The sequence below is a fragment of the Salmo salar genome, chromosome ssa05 (genome assembly GCF_905237065.1).
Source record: "Salmo salar chromosome ssa05, Ssal_v3.1, whole genome shotgun sequence".
Taxonomy (NCBI): domain Eukaryota; kingdom Metazoa; phylum Chordata; class Actinopteri; order Salmoniformes; family Salmonidae; genus Salmo; species Salmo salar.
In genome coordinates, this window is record NC_059446.1 from 71,555,482 (window position 1) to 71,578,266 (window position 22,785).

Consider the following 22,785-nt stretch of genomic DNA (forward strand, 5'->3'; position numbering starts at 1 on the left):
GGTTTGATCCAATGCAAAATCCTCCACCACACTCACTGGACTAAACTCAGGCTTTCTAACATCTATCCTGATGTCCACACTGTTTACGACAGGTGTCGGCAAGTTCCTGCTTCATTAATACGTATGTTTTGGTCCTGCTCTTCTCTACATAACTAGTGGTCTGCCATCTTTGATACCATATCTAAAGTATTACAGGTACCTTTTGCAACTACTGCCATAACATCATTATTTGGGGTAATACCTGATACTATAACACTACCAAAACACACATCTGACTTTGTAGCCTTTGTTGGCAAGAAGGTTGATTTTACTTCTGTGGAAGTCGCCCTCTCCTCCTCATTTCGTGTGGATTAAAGATCTCTTACACTTCAGTAAATTGGAGAAGATAAAATATACCCTTCTTCTGACAAATTCTACAAAATGTGGCAACCTTTCTTTACCTGTGTAGAGACACTAGCTTTGTATTTAATCTCACCTTTGTGAATGTTTAATATTAGCCTGTCTTATTATTATAATTGTTCTATTCGTTTTGAAGATGAGCCATGTTTGTTGTTTCTAATGTTTTGTTATGAATGTATTACTTAAGTCTTTTATATTTTTGTATGGGCATATACATTCCTACCTCATTTCCATGGTATATCGAATGTATAAAACCATGTGCAATGTACTGTATTTCAAGCATTGTTTCCTATAACTGTGAAAAGAAATACCAATAAAAAGAGTTGAAACATTTTTTACAAATAAAGTTTCATTCATTCTCCAGATTAATGCAACTTGGGGATTGGTTAATTAATCAACTGATGTATTGATTGATTCAAAGTGTCATACACCTTTCTCCTTTACCAATTCCCTCACCTCCTCTCTCCTCCCCTCCCCTCCCATCCTCCTTCTCCTCTCCCCTCCCCTCCCATCCTCCCCCTCCTCTCCTCTCCCCTCCCATCCTCCCCCTCCCATCCTCCTTCTCCTCTCCCCCCCCTCCCATCCTCCCCCTCCTCTCCCCTCCCATCCTCCCCCCTCCTCTCTCCTCCCCTCCCTCTCCTCTCTCCTCCCCTCCCATCCTCCCTCTCCTCTCTCCTCCCCTCCCTCTCCTCTCTCCTCCCCTCCCATCCTCCCTCTCCTCTCTCCTCCCCCTCCCATCCTCCCTCTCCTCTCTCCTCCCCTCCCATCCTCCCTCTCCTCTCTCCTCCCCTCCCATCCTCCCTCTCCTCTCTCTCCCCTCCCATCCTCCCTCTCCTCTCTCCTCCCTCTCCTCTCTCCTCCCCTCCCATCCTCCCTCTCCTCTCTCCTCCCCTCCCATCCTCCCTCTCCTCTCTCCTCCCCTCCCATCCTCCCGTCCTCTCCTTCATCCCCCACCCTCCCCTCTCACCTGCATCATTGAGCCACTTCTCCAGTAGTGGTTTGAGTTTACACATGTTCTTAAAGCTCAGGTTGAGGGCCTCGAAGCGAGAGATGGTGGTCTGGCTGAAATCATTCCCATATAGCTTCCCCATGGCCATTCCCACGTCACCCTGAGAGAGCGAGGGAGGGAGGAAAACAGGGAGTTAGCACACACACACACACACACACACACACACACACACACACACACACACACACACACACACACACACACACACACACACACACAGAAAGGCGTACCTGTGTAAAGCCCAGTTTGATGCGTCTCTGTTTGAAGGTGCGGGCGAACACCTCCAGTTCCTCCAGGTCACTGGGCTCCTCGGGGTGAGAGGTCACAGAGGACACAGAGGTCATGACCCCACTGCCCTCCATAGTCTTGTCTCTCTACAGGGGGAGAGGGGGAGGAGGAAAAAGAGAGTGGGAGAGCGAGAATTATATAGCAGAAGAGAGGCGTTTACTGGATATGACAGAATGATGAGAAGAGATGTTTGTTGGAAAGAGCCGGGCCTGTAGCCTCTCTCAAAGCCTGGGTGTTTCCTCTGTTGTCCTACCTGTGCTTGGAGCCCCAGCCTGGTGGGAGCGGACAGGAGGCTCCCTTGGTTTTGTTGAGGTAGCTGAATCAGATTTGGTGTTGATAGCAGTCCTGAGGAGTGAAGAAGTGAGGGAATCAGTAGGCCTATGATCAGTTATGTGAACAAACAACACATGTAATATTCCACAAAGCTCCATGGTCGATCAGAGAATCCAATAGGCATTCTAGTATTAGACAGTTGAAGAACCTGTTAATGGTTGTTAACAGTTGGCACTTCTAAATAAATGAAATCTGTTTGTTGATAGTTGGAACATCTACAGCCCATCTTCAGGGCACTGTCCCAATAGAATAGAACCAGTGGTAGTGGCTAGTGCGAGGAGCCCACCTTGCTGCCCTTGGTGCTGTTGGAGGAGGAACTGAGGAGACTGCAGGTGGTGTCCTGGTACCAGAACCAACTGCTGCAGCTGCAACAACTGCTGGATGTCCTGCAGGGAGACAGGAAGACAGAACAGAGATCAGAGATGGAGAGAACAGAGGGGTCAGAGATGGAGAGAACAGAGGGGTCAGAGATGGAGAGAACAGAGGGATCAGAGATGGAGAGAACAGAGGGGTCAGAGATGGAGAGAACAGAGGGGTCAGATGGAGAGAACAGAGGGGTCAGAGATGGAGAGAACAGAGGGGTCAGAGATGGAGAGAACAGAGGGGTCAGATGGAGAGAACAGAGGGATCAGAGATGGAGAGAACAGAGGGATCAGAGATGGAGAGAACAGAGGGGTCAGAGATGGAGAGAACAGAGGGGTCAGAGATGGAGAGAACAGAGGGGTCAGAGATGGAGAGAACAGAGGGGTCAGATGGAGAGAACAGAGGGATCAGAGATGGAGAGAACAGAGGGATCAGAGATGGAGAGAACAGAGGGGTCAGAGATGGAGAGAACAGAGGGGTCAGATGGAGAGAACAGGGGTCAGAGATGGAGAGAACAGAGGGGTCAGAGATGGAGAGAACAGATGGGTCAGAGATGGAGAGAACAGAGGGATCATAGATGGAGGGATCAGAGATGGAGAGAACAGAGGGGTCAGAGATGGAGAGAACAGAGAGGTCAGAGATGGAGAGAACAGAGAGGTCAGAGATGGAGAGAACAGAGGGATCAGAGATGGAGAGAACAGAGGGATCAGAGATGGAGAGAACAGAGGGGTCAGATGGAGAGAACAGAGGGATCAGAGATGGAGAGAACAGAGGGATCAGAGATGGAGAGAACAGAGGGATCAGAGATGGAGAGAACAGAGGGATCAGAGATGGAGAGAACAGAGGGGTCAGATGGAGAGAACAGAGGGATCAGAGATGGAGAGAACAGAGGGATCAGAGATGGAGAGAACAGAGGGGTCAGAGATGGAGAGAACAGAGGGGTCAGAGATGGAGAGAACAGAGGGATCAGAGATGGAGAGAACAGAGGGATCAGAGATGGAGAGAACAGAGGGATCAGAGATGGAGAGAACAGAGGGGTCAGAGATGGAGAGAACAGAGGGGTCAGAGATGGAGAGAACAGAGGGATCAGAGATGGAGAGAACAGAGGGATCAGAGATGGAGAGAACAGAGATGGAGAGAACAGATGGGTCAGAGATGGAGAGAACAGAGGGGTCAGAGATGGAGAGAACAGAGGGGTCAGATGGAGAGAACAGAGGGATCAGAGATGGAGAGAACAGAGGGGTCAGAGATGGAGAGAACAGAGGGGTCAGATGGAGAGAACAGAGGGGTCAGATGGAGAGAACAGAGGGATCAGAGATGGAGAGAACAGAGGGGTCAGATGGAGAGAACAGAGGGGTCAGAGATGGAGAGAACAGAGGGGTCAGATGGAGAGAACAGAGGGATCAGAGATGGAGAGAACAGAGGGATCAGAGATGGAGAGAACAGAGGGATCAGAGATGGAGAGAACAGAGGGATCAGAGATGGAGAGAACAGAGGGGTCAGAGATGGAGAGAACAGAGGGGTCAGAGTGGAGAGAACACAGATGTACAGAGAACAAATGAAAACAACCCCTTCATATAGAGGCCAAGAGAAAAGACTGAAAGAACAGCAGAGCAACACAAGCAATAAAAGAAAAGATCAATAAAACGGAGGATCCCAGACTGTCTCCTGAATCAAGACCCTTCCCCACCTCTTCCCAGCCAGGATGTGCCTTGTGATTGGTTGTCAGTACCTGGGCGGTGAGCTGAATTGGCTGAGAGAGGGTGAGCTGGGGATGAGTGGGCGGGACAGGGACAGGTTGACCTGTCTGTTCCTGTGTGCTCTGTCCCTGTCCCTGGGGCTGTGATTGGCCCTGCTGCCCTGTCTGTCCCGCCTGCTGTTGCTGGGCATGTTGATTGGCTGCTGCGGCTGCCTGAGCTTGCTGATTGGCTTGGGCGGCTGCGTGGGCTGCATGAGCTGCGTGAGCTGCGTGAGCTGCGTTGGACTGCTGAACAGACTGCTGCACAGCTGCAGCTAGAAGCTGAGCCTGAGCCTGCTGCAGTAACAACTGCTGCTGAGCCGGCAAGAGAGCCGTCAACTGAGAAAGGGACACCAAGCGAGAGAGAGACACAGAGAAAGAGAGCGAGAGAGGAACAGAGAGAGAAAGAAGGGGAGGGAGGGAGGGAGGGCAGAGAGATGCAGAGGGTATGTGAAAGAGCAGAGAAAAGGAATAAAGTATAAAGCAGTGAACTCAAGCCAGACAATAAGCATGTGTCTGTGTTTTTGAGAGTGTGCATCAATGTGTGTTTTGTTTGTTAAGCCTCTTCCTCCTTGTCTTACCCCTGCCAGTTGGGAGCCAGTCAGCATGAGCTGTGTGTGTGGGAGGGGCGTCTGTGAGGGGGCGTGGCTGTGGTGGGGAGGAGGGCCCGGGGACATCTCACCACATTCTTCCATCTTATTCTGAGAGGAGGAGAGAGAACGAGGGATACAGTTAAACGAAGCTGACTGTTCTGCTCTGTCTGCTGTGGTAACCTGCATGCCAAACAGGAAGGTGCCTGCCTTTTCTTTAGAAACAAGGGATAGTCATCCCTTCTTCCTGGAATGGGCATGTCCAAACTGGCTAGTCTGACTGTTTTGCATACCTGTCAATCTGTATGCAAATGTTGCAAAATACTCTATAGTGTGGCCACACAAAACACACATGTACACACACACACACACACACACACACACACACACACACACACACACACACACACACACACACACACACACACACACACACACACACACACACACACACACACACACCTTGTTGCTGCTGAGGGTTGGAGAAAGGTGAAAGGGACTGATTTTCATCTGCTGAAGCTGTAATAAGGACAAGAACCATCAGTACAGATAAACATAAATGATCATAAAAAAGACTAGACTGCTGCATGATTGTCACCATTGAACATGACTAACTGATTATTATGTTTCCTAATGGTACAGCGCATTCGGAAAGTATTCAGACCCCTTGACCTTTTCCACATTTTGTTACATTACAACCTTATTCTAAAATTGATCAAATGTACTTTTTTCCTCATCAATCTACACAATCTGACAGAGCTCCAGAGTTCCTCTGTGGAGATAGGAGAACCTTCCAGAAGGACAACCATCTCTGCAGCACTCCACCATTCAGCCACTCCTCAGTAAAAGGCACATGACAGCCCGCTTGGAGTTTGCCAAAACCTAAAGACTCTCAGACCATGAGAAACATGATTGCCAAGCGTCACGTCTGGAGGAAACCTGGCACCATCTCTATGGTGAAGCATAGTGGTGGCAGCAGCATCATGCTGTGGGGATGTTTTTCAGCGGCAGGGACTGGGAGACTAGTCCGGATCGAGGGAAAATGAATGGAGCAAAGTACAGAGAGCTCCTTGATGAAAACCTGCTCCAGAGCGCTCAGGACCTCAGGCTGGGGCGAAGGTTCACCTTCCAACAGGACAATGACCCTAAGCACACAGCCAAGACAACGCAGGAGTGGCTTCGGGACAAGCCTCTGAATATCCTTGAGTGGCCCAGCCAGAGCCCGGACTTAAACCCGATCGAACATCTCTGGTGAGACCTGAAAATAGCTGTGCAGCGATGCTCCACATCCAACCTGACAGAGCTTGAGAGGATCTGCAGAGAAGAATGGGAGAAACTCCTCAAATATAGGTGTGCCAAGCTTGTAGCTTGTAGCTCAAGAAGACTTGAGGCTGTAATCGCTGCCAAAGGTGCTTCAACAAAGTACTGAGTAAAGGGTCTGATATTTCAGTTATTTATTTTTAATACATTTGCAAACATTTCTAAAAAACTGTTTTTGCTTTGTCATTATGCGGTATTGTGTGTAGCTTGACGAGGGGGGAAAAAAACAAATTTTAGCAATTTTAGAATAAGTCTGTAAAGTAACAAAATGTGGAAAAAGTCAAGGGGTCTGAATGCACAGTATATTACCAGTGATATCAGTACTGAAATGAAGGTGAAGAACCAAGCAGACACTAACCTGATGATTTGAGTCAGGACCATTCCTCTCTGAGTCTGTGTGGGGGGATAGGAAACAATTAGAAATTCATCACACACACACACACACACACACACACACACACACACACACACACACACACACACACACACACACACACACACACACACACACGACAGACAGACAAATACCTGTGCTCTCCATTGGAGAGTCAGCCCCTGTGTTCTCAACCTCAACTGGCTTTGACATCCTGATTTCTATGGGAACGAGAGAGAGAGAGGGAGAGCAAGAGAGAGACAGAGAAATACAGAGGGAGGGAGAGACAGAGAGAGGGAGAGAGAGACCGAGAGAGACAGAGACAAAGAGAGAGAGAGAGAGAGAGAGAGAGAGAGAGAGAGAGAGAGAGAGGGAGAAAGGAGAGAGACGGAGAGAGCAGATGATTAGGTTTAATGACTAATGACATGTGAGTCAGCATGTTCAGGTTCAGTTGAAGCATTATACAGATAATCACATAGCAATAGAAAAAATAGAAAGTGCAAATGCTTTCGGTTGATGCTACGGGTGCTGAAATGAGATCACACCGCAGTATTGGCTTTTGTGTATGCGGTGATATGTTTTGCTGTGCAGCCTCCGTTCATTCTTTCCTATATGTACAGAGGTGTTTGTTTGGTCTAACAATAGGTGCTACAGAGGTTTGAGTGGGAACAGAACCCTACTAGACACCTCTATACTGATGTTACTCACTGTAGTGTCATCATTACACCACACCACACCCCACCCCGCTATACTACACCACAACACTTCCTCCTTCCTCTCCTCTCCTCTCCTCTCTACTGTACAGACAGTCAGTCAGGGCTGGGACTGTCCCCATAGACAGAGAATCAAGGGGTGTGAGGGGGAGAGGGAGGGAAAGAGAGAGGAGGAACACGGGGTGGAATGGGAGAGTGGGCTGGGGCGGGTAGAAAGATTTAAAGAGATAGAGAGCGAGAGAGGGGCGGTGAGGGGTACACAATTCACTGTAAATAAAATAAAAAGTGAATTATGTTAAGTTAATTATTTTTAAAATAAGTTACCGTAACAGATGTTTCATTTGGCAGTTACTGTATTAACTACTTATGAGAAGCCACAATATCTACACAGACACTGGTCTTTGCTGACACACTCCCTCCCTCACACCAACTTCCCTTTTATGAAAACATGCAAATCCACCCAACGAACAACTAATTATATCTGCCACCTGCATTATTAAAAACATTCCTCTCTCTCTCCCCCTTCCTCACAGTTCTCTCTATCACTTCTCCCCCCCCCTCTCTCTCTCCCCCTTCCTCACAGTTCTCTCTATCACTTCTCCCCCCTCTCTCTCTCTCTCTCTCCCCCTTCCTCACAGTTCTCTCTATCACTTCTCCCCCCTCTCTCTCTCTCGGTTCCAGTATATAGGATGAGTGCTCAGAGTAACATAAATGCTTGTTTTTTTATTCTCAAAGATGACAAAATCCAGTTTCACCTTTTCAAGTCATAACAAAATGAAACTGTGAAACGACAACACAAATTAACAAATACAACCAACAGACTAAGTAAGCTACTATGTCCGTAACAGGTTATTATCTACAGTACCAGTCAAAAGTTTGATGTCTTCACTATTATTCTACAATGTAGAAAATAGTAAAAATAAAGGAAAAGCCCTTGAATGAGTAGGTGTTCAAACTTCTGACTGGTACTGTATATGAGTAATGGCATAGTACTACAGAGACTTCCCTTGTATTGGCCTCTGAGCTATGGAGCAGGACCACAGTATGTGAGTGGAGGGGTGCTGAGTGTGCCCAATTTAACTGGAGCCTGGAGCGAGATTCCCAAAGGCTGGAGTGTTGGCCTTCTAGCCCGCTCCAATTTAGCTCCAATAGTGCTCCAGTAGCGCTCACTTCAGGAGCTCAGGGCCTGCCCGGCCCAGCATGCATTTGTCTGCTGCTATAGTCCCTTGCTTTAGCTACTGTCATGGAGTTTGCTAAATATTTTCATAAAGAAACTTATCAAACACGCATGTGCAAAATCAAGGTGACAAAGATGAGGACCAAGAGCAAGAGAGGAAGTGTGGTGATGTAATGACCACAACAAAGAAGAGAGGGAGTGTGGTGATGTAATGACCACAACAAAGAAGAGAGGGAGTGTGGTGATGTAATGACCACAACAAAGAAGAGAGGGAGTGTGGTGATGTAATGACCACAACAAAGAAGAGAGGGAGTGTGGTAATGTAATGACCACAACAAAGAAGAGAGGGAGTGTGGTGATGTAATGACCACAACAAAGAAGAGAGGGAGTGTGGTGATGTAATGACCACAACAAAGAAGAGAGGGAGTGTGGTGATGTAATGTCCACAACAAAGAAGAGAGGGAGTGTGGTGATGTAATGTCCACAACAAAGAAGAGAGGGAGTGTGGTGATGTAATGACCACAACAAAGAAGAGAGGGAGTGTGGTGATGTAATCAAAGAAGAGAGGAAGTGTGGTGATGTAATGACCACAACAAAGAAGAGAGGGAGTGTGGTGATGTAATGTCCACAACAAAGAAGAGAGGGAGTGTGGTGATGTAATGACCACAACAAAGAAGAGAGGGAGTGTGGTGATGTAATGTCCACAACAAAGAAGAGAGGGAGTGTGGTGATGTAATGTCCACAACAAAGAAGAGAGGGAGTGTGGTGATGTAATGTCCACAACAAAGAAGAGAGGGAGTGTGGTGATGTAATGTCCACAACAAAGAAGAGAGGGAGTGTGGTGATGTAATGTCCACAACAAAGAAGAGAGGGAGTGTGGTGATGTAATGTCCACAACTAAAGAATCATTGTGGAATCTGAAAAGACATATATCCCAAAAGCATGATGGTGTACTTACTATGTGCGCATGCTAAAAGAAAGGAACAAGGTGGGTAGATAACTAAGTCTGTCATTGTATCAAAGTATTTATAAACAAAAAATCGGATTTCTTAAATGTTTTCGTAACTTTTTGTTCTATTATCAATACAATAGGCATAATTGATTTTGGCCCAATAGGCCTGGCATATTTTGCCTATAAACCTTAAGGCCTACCTATAGAAAACATTTCAAACAACTCTGCATCTCTGCCCAGCCTGGGGTGGCCAACAGAGTGTTTATCATCCCCAGTGGCTCTGCAGGTGTAGAGAGGATATTCTCTGCTGCTGGCCTGCTCTCCAGGAACCATCGCTTGAGACAGAAGCCACAGACTGGCCAAACTGGTGTTTCTAAAAATGAATTCAAAGGCACTGTAGACTGAGCCTGATAGAAAGATGGCGCTGACAGAGGGCTGCCTCGCTTCTAGTCCTTCACAAGCATTTCGCTGCACTAACATCTGCTAACCATGCGTATGTGATCAATAACATTTGATTTGATTTAATAAGGCATTTTTCATTTAATTTGTAAGTTAGTCACAGCCTATATGCTCAATTTATAGAGTATAATGATTTATTTTTAATACAACAAAATGTTGTTTAAATGTTGAGTGCTTAATGTCATTGACTCCCTACCAGCCTAGTGTGTCGCGCTCGCAAATGCTTCACAATGTATTTCTTTGTAGGCTATAGCCTTGAAATAATTAAATAATATAGCCTAAATAATTCGTTTCCGTTCCTTCTTAGGCTCCCTATCTGGCTCCAGACCTGTTTAGAGTGTTTAGATGCTGTTTAATATGACATGTAGCCTATTTAATATTATAAGCGCTTCTCACATTCCCCTTTTCATGTTTATTAAAATACTTTTCATTCAAATCATTTGGTTTGGTAGGTCCAAGTAGTCACCGCTCCAACAGCTATGAGCTTGATTTCTGACCGCTCCACTCACATACTCTGAGCAGGACCAATTACCAACCAATAGGGGGTAGTAGTGAGACACTGAACACATTTACCAACAATTACTAAATGTTATTTATTTTATTTAACTAGGCAAGTCAGTTAAGAACAAATTCTTATTTACAATGACGGCCTACCCCGGCCAAATCCTAACAACGCTGGACCAATTGTGCACCTTCCTATGGGACTCCCAATCATGGCCCGTTGTAATACAGCCTGGAATCGAACCAGGGTCGGTAGTAACGCCTCTAGCACTGAGATGCAGTGCCTTAAGACTGCTGCGCCACTCAGGAGCGCAGCGGTCTAGGACACTATTATTGACATGTAGTGTATTGAATAGCAACAAGGCTATTCAATACCAGGCCTCAATGTCTGTAGAGCTGCTGGGGTTCATTTCTCCACAGTAGTTCAATGATTGATTCATGTTGTTGATTGGCCAGAGAGTCCACTTGCCTGGAGACCCAGGTCTGAATCAGTTAAACCAAACCAATGAAAACCATCGAGGCCCAGATGTCTGAACAAGCTATATCCAGGCTGGTTAACACAGAACAGAGGAAGGCAGGGGCAGTATATTGAACAAGCTATATCCAGGCTGGTTAACACAGAACAGAGGAAGGCAGGGGCAGTATATTGAACAAGCTATATCCAGGCTGGTTAACACAGAACAGAGGAAGGCAGGGGCAGTATATTGAACAAGCTATATCCAGGCTGGTTAACACAGAACAGAGGAAGGCAGGGGCAGTATATTGAACAAGCTATATCCAGGCTGGTTAACACAGAACAGAGGAAGGTAGGGGCAGTATATTGAACAAGCTATATCCAGGCTGGTTAACACAGAACAGAGGAAGGCAGGGGCAGTATATTGAACAAGCTATATCCAGGCTGGTTAACACAGAACAGAGGAAGGTAGGGGCAGTATATTGAACAAGCTATATCCAGGCTGGTTAACACAGAACAGAGGAAGGCAGGGGCAGTATATTGAACAAGCTATATCCAGGCTGGTTAACACAGAACAGAGGAAGGCAGGGGCAGTATATTGAACAAGCTATATCCAGGCTGGTTAACACAGAACAGAGGAAGGCAGGGGCAGTATATTGAACAAGCTATATCCAGGCTGGTTAACACAGAACAGAGGAAGGCAGGGGCAGTATATTGAACAAGCTATATCCAGGCTGGTTAACACAGAACAGAGGAAGGCAGGGGCAGTATATTGAACAAGCTATATCCAGGCTGGTTAACACAGAACAGAGGAAGGCAGGGGCAGTATATTGAACAAGCTATATCCAGGCTGGTTAACACAGAACAGAGGAAGGCAGGGGCAGTATATTGAACAAGCTATATCCAGGCTGGTTAACACAGAACAGAGGAAGGCAGGGGCAGTATATTGAACAAGCTATATCCAGGCTGGTTAACACAGAACAGAGGAAGGCAGGGGCAGTATATTGAACAAGCTATATCCAGGCTGGTTAACACAGAACAGAGAAAGGCAGGGGCAGTATATTGAACAAGCTATATCCAGGCTGGTTAACACAGAACAGAGGAAGGTAGGGGAAGTATATTGAACAAGCTATATCCAGGCTGGTTAACACAGAACAGAGGAAGGCAGGGGCAGTATATTGAACAAGCTATATCCAGGCTGGTTAACACAGAACAGAGAAAGGCAGGGGCAGTATATTGAACAAGCTATATCCAGGCTGGTTAACACAGAACAGAGGAAGGCAGGGGCAGTATATTGAACAAGCTATATCCAGGCTGGTTAACACAGAACAGAGGAAGGCAGGGGCAGTATATTGAACAAGCTATATCCAGGCTGGTTAACACAGAACAGAGGAAGGTAGGGGCAGTATATTGAACAAGCTATATCCAGGCTGGTTAACACAGAACAGAGGAAGGCAGGGGCAGTATATTGAACAAGCTATATCCAGGCTGGTTAACACAGAACAGAGGAAGGCAGGGGCAGTATATTGAACAAGCTATATCCAGGCTGGTTAACACAGAACAGAGGAAGGCAGGGGCAGTATATTGAACAAGCTATATCCAGGCTGGTTAACACAGAACAGAGGAAGGCAGGGGCAGTATATTGAACAAGCTATATCCAGGCTGGTTAACACAGAACAGAGGAAGGTAGGGGCAGTATATTGAACAAGCTATATCCAGGCTGGTTAACACAGAACAGAGGAAGGCAGGGGCAGTATATTGAACAAGCTATATCCAGGCTGGTTAACACAGAACAGAGGAAGGCAGGGGCAGTATATTGAACAAGCTATATCCAGGCTGGTTAACACAGAACAGAGGAAGGCAGGGGCAGTATATTGAACAAGCTATATCCAGGCTGGTTAACACAGAACAGAGGAAGGCAGGGGCAGTATATTGAACAAGCTATATCCAGGCTGGTTAACACAGAACAGAGGAAGGCAGGGGCAGTATATTGAACAAGCTATATCCAGGCTGGTTAACACAGAACAGAGGAAGGCAGGGGCAGTATATTGAACAAGCTATATCCAGGCTGGTTAACACAGAACAGAGGAAGGCAGGGGCAGTATATTGAACAAGCTATATCCAGGCTGGTTAACACAGAACAGAGAAAGGCAGGGGCAGTATATTGAACAAGCTATATCCAGGCTGGTTAACACAGAACAGAGGAAGGTAGGGGCAGTATATTGAACAAGCTATATCCAGGCTGGTTAACACAGAACAGAGGAAGGCAGGGGCAGTATATTGAACAAGCTATATCCAGGCTGGTTAACACAGAACAGAGAAAGGCAGGGGCAGTATATTGAACAAGCTATATCCAGGCTGGTTAACACAGAACAGAGGAAGGTAGGGGCAGTATATTGAACAAGCTATATCCAGGCTGGTTAACACAGAACAGAGGAAGGCAGGGGCAGTATATTGAACAAGCTATATCCAGGCTGGTTAACACAGAACAGAGGAAGGCAGGGGCAGTATATTGAACAAGCTATATCCAGGCTGGTTAACACAGAACAGAGGAAGGCAGGGGCAGTATATTGAACAAGCTATATCCAGGCTGGTTAACACAGAACAGAGGAAGGCAGGGGCAGTATATTGAACAAGCTATATCCAGGCTGGTTAACACAGAACAGAGGAAGGCAGGGGCAGTATATTGCTTGTGACAGTCAGGAGTTTTTTTTCTACAAACACAGGGTCTGCTAGGGGAAGCAGTGGTCAGACAGAAAAGCCCATTGGCTGTTCCTCACCAATGACATGCACTTCAGATCTAACCACAGGAAGGATCCCTCTAAAATAGACAGATTTTCTCCATATCTTAATTTAGTCCGAACAACTCAGATATGAGGAAGCAATTTAATGTTAGTGGTATATAGTGAGGGTAGTAGTGTATATACAGTGTTAGTGGTATGTAGTGAGGGTAGTAGTGTATATACAGTGTTAGTGGTATGTAGTGAGGGTAGTAGTGTATATACAGTGTTAGTGGTATGTAGTGAGGGTAGTAGTGTATATACAGTGTTAGTGGTATGTAGTGAGGGTAGTAGTGTATATACAGTGTTAGTGGTATGCAGTGAGGGTAGTAGTGTATATACAGTGTTAGTGGTATGTAGTGAGGGTAGAGGTGTATATACAGTGTTAGTGGTATGTAGTGTATATACAGTGTTAGTGGTATATTTACATGTACATTTTAGTCATTTAGCAGACGATCTTATCCAGAGCGACTTACAGTAGTGAATGCATACATTTCATACATTTCTTTTCTGTGCTGGCCCCCCGTATATAGGGTAGTAGTGTATATACAGTGTTAGTGGTATGTAGTGAGGGTAGTAGTGTATATACAGTGTTAGTGGTATGTAGTGAGGGTAGTAGTGTATATACAGTGTTAGTGGTATGTAGTGAGGGTAGTAGTGTATATATATTTTTATTTATTTGACCTTTATTTAACCAGGTAGGCTAGTTGAGAACAAGTTCTCATTTACAACTGCGACCTGGCCAAAATAAAGCACAGCAGTTCGACACATACAACAACACAGAGTTACACATGGAATAAACAAACATACAGTCAATAATACTGTTGAAAAAAGAAAAATCTATATACAGTGACTGCAAATGAGGTAAGATAAGGGAGGTAAGGCAATAAATAGGCCATGGTGGCAAAGTAATTACAATATAGCAATTAGACACTGGAATGGTAGATGTGAGGAAGATGAATGTGCAAGTAGAGATACTGGGGGGGAAAGGAGCAAGATAAATAAATAAATACAGTATGGGGATGAGGTAGTTGGATGAGCTGTTTACAGATGGGTTATGTACAGGTGCAGTGATCTGTGAGCTGCTCTGACAGCTGGTGCTTAAAGCTAGTGAGGGAGGTAAGAGTCTCCAGCTTCAGTGATTTTTGCAGTTTGTTCCAGTCATTGGCAGCAGAGAACTGGAAAGAAAGGCAGCCAAAGTAGGAATTGTCTTTGGGGGTGACCAGTGAAATATACCTGCTGGAGCGCGTGCTACAGGTGGGTGCTGCTATGGTGACCAGTGAGCTGAGATAAGGGGGGACTTTACCTAGCAGAGACTTGTTGATGACCTGGAGCCAGTGGGTTTGCCGACGAGTATAAAGCGATGGCCAGCCAACGAGAGCGTACAGGTCGTAGTGGTGGGTAATATATGGGGCTTTGGTGACAAAACGGATGGCACTGTGATAGACTGCATACAACTTGTTGAGTAGAGTGGTGGAGGCTATTTTATAGATGACATCGCCGAAGTCGAAGATTGATAGGATGGTCAGTTTTACGAGGGTATTAGGGGGTAGTAGTATATATACAGTGTTAGTGGTATGTAGTGAGAGTAGTAGTACATATACGGTGTTAGTGGTATGTAGTAGTGTGTATACAGTGTTAGTGGTATGTAGTGAGGGTAGTAGTGTATATAATACAGTGTTAGTGGTATATAGTGAGGGTAGTAGTGTATATAATATAGTGTTAGTGGTATGTAGTGAGGGTAGTAGTGTATATACAGTGTTAGTGGTATGTAGTGAGGGTAGTAGTGTATATACAGTGTTAGTGGTATGTAGTGAGGGTAGTAGTGTATATACAGTGTTAGTGGTATGCAGTGCGGGTAGTAGTGTATATACAGTGTTAGTGGTATGTAGTGAGGGTATTAGTGTATATACAGTGTTAGTGGTATGTAGTGAGGGTAGTAGTGTATATGCAGTGTTAGTGGTATGTAGTGAGGGTAGTAGTGTATATACAGTGTTAGTGGTATGTAGTGAGGGTAGTAGTGTATATACAGTGTTAGTGGTATGTAGTGAGGGTAGTAGTGTATATACAGTGTTAGTGGTATGTAGTGAGGGTAGTAGTGTATATACAGTGTTAGTGGTATGTAGTGAGGGTATTAGTATATATACAGTGTTAGTGGTATGAAGTGAGGGTACTAGTGTATATTCAGTGTTAGTGGTATGTAGTGAGGGTAGTAGTATATATACAATATTAGTGGTATGTAGTGAGGGTAGAGGTGTACATACAGTGTTAGTGGTATATAGTGAGGGTAGTAGTGTATATACAGTGTTATTGGTATGTAGTGAGGGTAGTAGTGTATATACAGTGTTAGTGGTATGTAGTGAGGGTAGTAGTGTATATACAGTGTTAGTGGTATGTAGTGAGGGTATTAGTATATATACAGTGTTAGTGGTATGAAGTGAGGGTACTAGTGTATATTCAGTGTTAGTGGTATGTAGTGAGGGTAGTAGTATATATACAATATTAGTGGTATGTAGTGAGGGTAGAGGTGTACATACAGTGTTAGTGGTATGAAGTGAGGGTAGTAGTGTATATACAGTGTTAGTGGTATGTAGTGAGGGTAGTAGTGTATATACAGTGTTAGTGGTATGAAGTGAGGGTAGTAGTGTATATACAGTGTTAGTGGTATGTAGTGAGGGTATTAGTATATATACAGTGTTAGTGGTATGAAGTGAGGGTACTAGTGTATATTCAGTGTTAGTGGTATGTAGTGAGGGTAGAGGTGTACATACAGTGTTATTGGTATGTAGTGAGGGTAGTAGTGTATATACAGTTAGTGGTATATAGTGAGGGTAGTAGTGTATATACAGTGTTAGTGGTATGTGTATATACAGTGTTAGTGGTATGTAGTGAGGGTAGTAGTGTATAAACAGTGTTAGTGGTATGTGTATATATAGTGTTAGTGGTATGCAGTGAGGGTAGTAGTGTATATACAGTGTTAGTGGTATGTGTATATACAGTGTTAGTGGTATGTAGTGAGGGTAGTAGTGTATATACAGTGTTAGTGGTATGTAGTGAGGGTAGTAGTGTATATACAGTGTTAGTGGTATGTAGTGTATATACAGTGTTAGTGGTATGTAGTGTATATACAGTGTTAGTGGTATGTAGTGTATATACAGTGTTAGTGGTATGTAGTGACGGTTGTAGTGTATATACAGTGTTAGTGGTATGTAGTGAGGGTAGTAGTGTATATACAGTGTTAGTGGTATGTAGTGAGGGTAGTAGTGAATATACAGTGTTATTGGTATGTAGTGTGGGTAGTAGTGTATATACAGTGTTAGTGGTATGTAGTAGTGTATATACAGTGTTAGTGGTATGTAGTGAGGGTAGTAGTAGTGTATATACAGTGTTAGTGGTATATAGTGAGAGTAGTAGTGTATATACAGTGTTAGTGGTATGTAGTGAGGGTAGTAGTGTATATACAGTGATAGTGGTATGTAGTGAGGGTAGTAGTGTATATACAGTGTTAGTGGTATGTAGTGAGGGTAGTAGTGTATATACAGTGTTAGTGGTATGTAGTGAGGGTAGTAGTGTATATACAGTGTTAGTGGTATGAAGTGAGGGTAGTAGTGTATATACAGTGTTAGTGGTATGTAGTGAGGGTAGTAGTGTATATACAGTGTTAGTGGTATATGGTGTATCATGGTGTGTTGTATGTCTCTCTCACTTCCCCCTCTACTTCCCCTAGCTCACACCATCTTGAACGCAGTGCTAAACCCAACACTTACTGTCAGTGAGACTATTAATATTACTCTGATGCTTTGTCAATGTCGCACAACACACAGACAGACATTTGAGTCATTTAGCAGACGCTCTTATCCAGAGCAATTTACAGGAGCAATTCGGGTTAAGTGCCTTGCTCAAGGGCACATTTTTCACCTAGTTGGCTCACAGATTTGAACCAGCGACCTTTGGGTTACTGGCCCAACTCTCTTAACTGCTAGGCTACCTGCACGCACGCCTGCACGCCCGCCCGCCCGCACACAGAGAAATACTGTCAATGTAATCTATCAATAGGTGCTGTAATAATACTAACATGGGCACCTACAGTGAGGGAAAAAACGTATTTGAATAACAATAATAATTTCCCTCATTAAAATGCAAATCAATTTCTAACATTTTCGACATGCATTTTTCGGAATATTTTTGTTGTTATTCTGTCTCTCACTGTTCAAATAAACCTACCATTAAAATTATATCCTTTCTTTATCAGTGGGCAAACGTACAAAATCAGCAGGGGATCAAATACGTTTTTCCCTCACTGTATCACGTGACACTGACAAAACTGCAGTAGCTGAGGTTTTCTGGTGGTGGTTTAGATACATGGTATCTTTACTCTGATACATAAGGAACGGCTCAGTAGGCCCATAATATTGTACTATCGCAGCACTGGCAACATTCTCTGTGATTACATCAAACCGTCATGAACTGCCCCACTGTAAGACACATAACTACTGACACATGTCAGCCTTTATAGTCTCTCCTCTTGCTGCCGTTGGAACAAGACAAGCTATTCTCAGAAGCCTTTTCACCACCTAACAAATAGGTGTATGTATGTGCCATAGAAATGGATGTCTAGATAGGACAGTCTCACAACCTGTACTGTAAACTGCTGTATACGGTTGCATAGTGCACAGCATGATATGCCTTTTCATTACATGTTCTATGCATTCTGTTTCTATGGTGTGTTCTCCCAGGGGTATTTTGGGTGAAACTGACCTCAACTGAACCTTCACTTCCTGCTTAAGGAGATCACGCTGGCGCCAAGGGGGGTCTGGGAAATTAAGTCTACTGATGAAACTTTTAAACTTCCCATTCATATTTCACTATTGCTATGAAATCATTCAATGACAAAAGTGTAGAGTCATTTGACTACAACTGTCAGTGAAACTCTGGCAGGTCAGTAGTGTTGTGTGCTAATCCTGTCAGTTAACAAACTGCACACTGAAACCCTAACATTATGACTGGTGTATTCTCAATGAATACTGACAATCAACTGTGTTGTCTGTGTGCAATTCAAAGCATAGATGAGACGCTGTAGTTCCCCCGTCAAGTCAACTATTCACCTGAGTAACATCCTTCTCTATCCAGCGGTGATGTTGTACTACATGGTCACCACAATATGATGTGTCATCCCGTCACCATGGTCTGGTCACCATGGTCTGGTCACAGGAATGTACAGAGGGGTTGGTTTTAAAAAGCCCAATTCATCACTGTCCATGTCGATGTGAGAAGTGACAAGGTGCTTCATCGCATGAATCATTCCCATCAAATGAATACACACACACATACCGTAAATGATTCTCTGTGATGTTATCTGTACCTGACTATTCATGACATTCAGTAATACTATTGATGTTTGTTGATAGGTTTTTCTGTTACTGATTAATCATTTCCTGTGAATGTATTTTTGAGAAACTATTTCTCTATCATCTCTTAATTTGAAATTAAAACGTGATAATCTATATGTAGTCTAAAGACCACTTCTAATGCTGTTATGTAGGACACATAACTAAAGTGTAAAGTCTAAAGATCACTTCTAATGCTGTTATGTAGGACACATAACTAAAGTGTAAAGTCTAAAGATCACTTCTAATGCTGTTATGTAGGACACATAACTAAAGTGTAAAGTCTAAAGACCACTTCTAATGCTGTTATGTAGGACACATAACTAAAGTGTAAAGTCTAAAGACCACTTCTAATGCTGTTATGTAGGACACATAACTAAAGTGTAAAGTCTAAAGATCACTTCTAATGCTGTTATGTAGGACACATAACTAAAGTGTAAAGTCTAAAGATCACTTCTAATGCTGTTATGTAGGACACATAACTAAAGTGTAAAGTCTAAAGATCACTTCTAATGCTGTTATGTAGGACACATAACTAAAGTGTAAAGTCTAAAGACCACTTCTAATGCTGTTATGTAGGACACATAACTAAAGTGTAGCTTTAGGTTCTCTGTTTAAACAGTTGTAATGACAAGGGATAGGAGAAAACACACACACACACACACACTGCATCCCTGTCCACCCTGGAGAGACACATCTGACCTTTCTCTCTGCCTGCGACAGACATCCACACCTCCATCCTCTCCTCTCCTCCCTCCCTCCATCCATCCATCTCCCTCTCTTTGATGTGCTCTAATTAGCCATGCTCGTTAGACCCAGTGGTGCTAATCAATTGGCTCAGCCCAGATACACACACACACACAGACAGACACACACACACACACACAAAAACACACACACGGCGAGCTTAATTGGGCCGTGCTAATGAAGGCAGGGAGAGGCACAGACTCACCTTCTACCCACATATTGCAGAAGTCCATGGTTGCTAGAGCTGCTGTCTTGGTCATATCTGTCTGAGTGTCTGAGTCCCCTTCTTTCTCTATCTATCTATCTATCTATCTATCTATCTATCTATCTATCTATCTATCTATCTATCTATCTATCTATCTATCTATCTATCTATCTATCTATCTATCTATCTATCTATCTATCTATCTATCTATCTATCTATCTATCTATCTATCTATCTATCTATCTATCTATCTATCTATCTATCTATCTATCTATCTATCTATCTATCTCTCTCTCTCTCTCTCTCTCACTGGAACCCAACGGAGGAGTGATAAAAATCATTCTCCTCCCTCTTGTTATCCACGCCCCCACACATGCCCCACCCCCTCCCCACATCCTGAGAGAGAGAGAGAAAGAGAAGAGGAAGTAAACAAAAGAAGAGTAGGAAGTGGGGGCAGAAAGAGAAAGGGGGACACGCGAGGTTAAAGAGTGGGAGAGGATGAGATCTAAGAAATAGAGGAGAAAGAAGAGGGGGAAGACAGTCAGTGGAAAGTGACAGTGTGTCTGGAAACTGTCACTCACAGCTCAGCGAAAACAACCCTATGGCTGACACTACTGCAGTCACACCGCAAAAAAAGGATATTCTACCTAGATTTTTTTGTATTGTATTGAGATAATTAATTGAACATTACTTGTTTAGAGTTGATCTCGCTCACCCAGAAAATGCATTTACTTGTTTCAAGCTGATTTTGCTTACCCAGGAAATGCATCAAGATCATTTGTTTTGTTTCAACCTTTTGTAGGTTAAAGTAGGAAAAATGGTCTGCCACACTAAGATAATTTACCTTGGTAAGACGTCTAGTCAACACATTCTAAGAGATATCTAGCTGAGATCTAAATGTTTTCCAGTGCACTACTTTTATTTGTATTTTATTTAACTTGGCAAGTCAGGAACAAATTCTTATTTACAATGATGGCCTACCCCGTCCAAACCCGGACAACGCTGTGCCAATTGTGCGCTGCCCTATGGGACTCCCAATCACAGCTGGTTGTGATACAGCCTGGAATCAAACCAGGGTCTGTAGTGACACCTCTAGCACTGAGATGCAGTGCCTTAAACTGCTGCGCCACTTGGGAGCCCAAACTGCCTGGCCAGTTAGAGACTTACATGCTTATAACAAGTGATATAGCATTATACCTGCTATCGACTTTAAGTCAAGTGTTACCAAACATTTAATCCACATGCTCAACAGTTTTCATTATATTGGCCCTTTTGTTGGTTCTACCTACTCAGACTGTGTTTCTGTTATAGATCTGGCTGTCACATGAGGCGGGAGATGTGAGCCATCACAACATCCCCATAAACCACTACCCCTCATCCCCACTCCTCCAACGGAGGAAAAATTGAGCACTACCGCTGACCAACCAGCTTAAATTCACTACTACAGTGGAAATATGGGTTTCTCTGAAGTAGCATGAGTCAGCCACATGAGGGCAGTATTGGCAATAAATTCCACTGTAACATCCGCTGTAGCATCCATCCAAGGCCAAGGAGAGGGAACTGTGACCCCCCCTCTTCCTCTCCCTTTCTTTCATTCCCCCTCTCTATCTATCTCCCTTTCTTTCATCCCCTCTCTATCTATCTCCCTTTCTTTCATCCCCTCTCTATCTATCTCCCTTTCTTTCATTCCCCTCTCTCTATCTATCTCCCTTTCTTTCATTCCCCTCTCTATCTATCTCCCTTTCTTTCATTCCCCCTCTCTCTAGCTCTCTCCCTTTCTTTCATTCCCCCCTCTATCTATCTCCCTTTCTTTCATTCCCCCTCTCTCTAGCTCTCTCCCTTTCTTTCATTCCCCCTCTCTATCTATCTCCCTTTCTTTCATTCCCCCTCTCTCTAGCTCTCTCCCTTTCTTTCATTCCCCCTCTCTATCTATCTCCCTTTCTTTCATTCCCCCTCTCTCTATCTCCCTTTCTTTCATTCCCCCTCTCTCTATCTCTCTCCCTTTCTTTCATTCCCCTCTCTCTATCTATCTCCCTTTCTTTCATTCCCCCTCTCTCTATCTCTTTCCCTTTCTTTCATTCCCCCTCTCTCTATCTCTTTCCCTTTCTTTCATTCCCCCTCTCTATCTATCTCCCTTTCTTTCATTCCCCTCTCTCTATCTATCGCCCTTTCTTTCATTCCCCCTCTCTATCTATCTCCCTTTCTTTCATTCCCCCTCTCTCTATCTCCCTTTCTTTCATTCCCCCTCTCTATCTATCTCCCTTTCTTTCATTCCCCCTCTCTCTATCTCCCTTTCTTTCATTCCCCCTCTCTCTATCTCCCTTTCTTTCATTCCCCCTCTCTATCTATCTCCCTTTCTTTCAATCCCCCTCTCTATCTATCTCCCTTTCTTTCATTCCCCCTCTCTCTATCTCCCTTTCTTTCATTCCCCCTCTCTCTATCTCCCTTTCTTTCATTCCCCCTCTCTATCTATCTCCCTTTCTTTCATTCCCTCTCTCTCGATTTCCCTCTTTCATTCCCCTCTCTCTCTATCTCCCTTTCTTTCATTTCCCCTCTCTCTATCTCCCTTTCTTTCATTCCCCCTCTTTCTCTATCTCCCTTTCCTTCATTCCCCCTCTCTCTATCTCCCTTTCTTTCGTTCCCCCTCTCTATCTATCTCCCTTTCTTTCGTTCCCCCTCTCTATCTATCTCCCTTTCTTTCATTCCCCCTCTCTCTATCTCCCTTTCTTTTATTCCCCCTCTCTCTCTATCTCCCTTTCTTTCATTTCCCCTCGATCTCCCTTTCTTTCATTCTTTCTCTCTCTCATTCTTCACTAATTCAAAAACTATCGATGGAGAGCTCTCAAGTGTGTGTGTGTGTGTGTGTGTGTGTGTGTGTGTGTTAGAAGGTGGTGACCCCAACAGTTATGGATGTCCAGAGACAGTGACAGACTGCGTGTAGGGAAGGGTTGTGTCTATGGGTCAGAGGTCGTCTGGGCAGCCTGGATTTGGCCGTGG

At 44.3% G+C, this 22,785-nt stretch overlaps 1 protein-coding gene across 9 annotated transcripts in view; it reads right to left on the minus strand.

The window, feature by feature from the left end:
- Positions 1-22,785, minus strand: part of LOC106595289 (POU domain, class 2, transcription factor 2) — a 103,871-nt gene that overhangs the window by 16,357 nt on the left and 64,729 nt on the right. For 5 of the 9 annotated variants that reach the window (XM_045718732.1, XM_045718730.1, XM_045718731.1 and 2 more), the window contains exons 2-10: positions 6,569-6,634; positions 6,399-6,433; positions 5,183-5,239; positions 4,712-4,831; positions 4,125-4,469; positions 2,316-2,415; positions 1,950-2,041; positions 1,639-1,782; positions 1,367-1,508 (exon numbers count right to left, since the gene is read on the minus strand). In XM_045718732.1, coding sequence (XP_045574688.1) covers positions 1,367-1,508; positions 1,639-1,782; positions 1,950-2,041; positions 2,316-2,415; positions 4,125-4,469; positions 4,712-4,831; positions 5,183-5,239; positions 6,399-6,433; positions 6,569-6,634 — 1,101 coding nt within the window. Of the gene's footprint in view, positions 1-1,366; positions 1,509-1,638; positions 1,783-1,949; positions 2,042-2,315; positions 2,416-4,124; positions 4,470-4,711; positions 4,832-5,182; positions 5,240-6,398; positions 6,434-6,568; positions 6,635-19,788; positions 20,053-22,785 lie in introns of those variants that run through there. The other 4 variants (XM_045718736.1, XM_045718735.1, XM_045718733.1 and 1 more) reach the window with 3 other exon arrangements.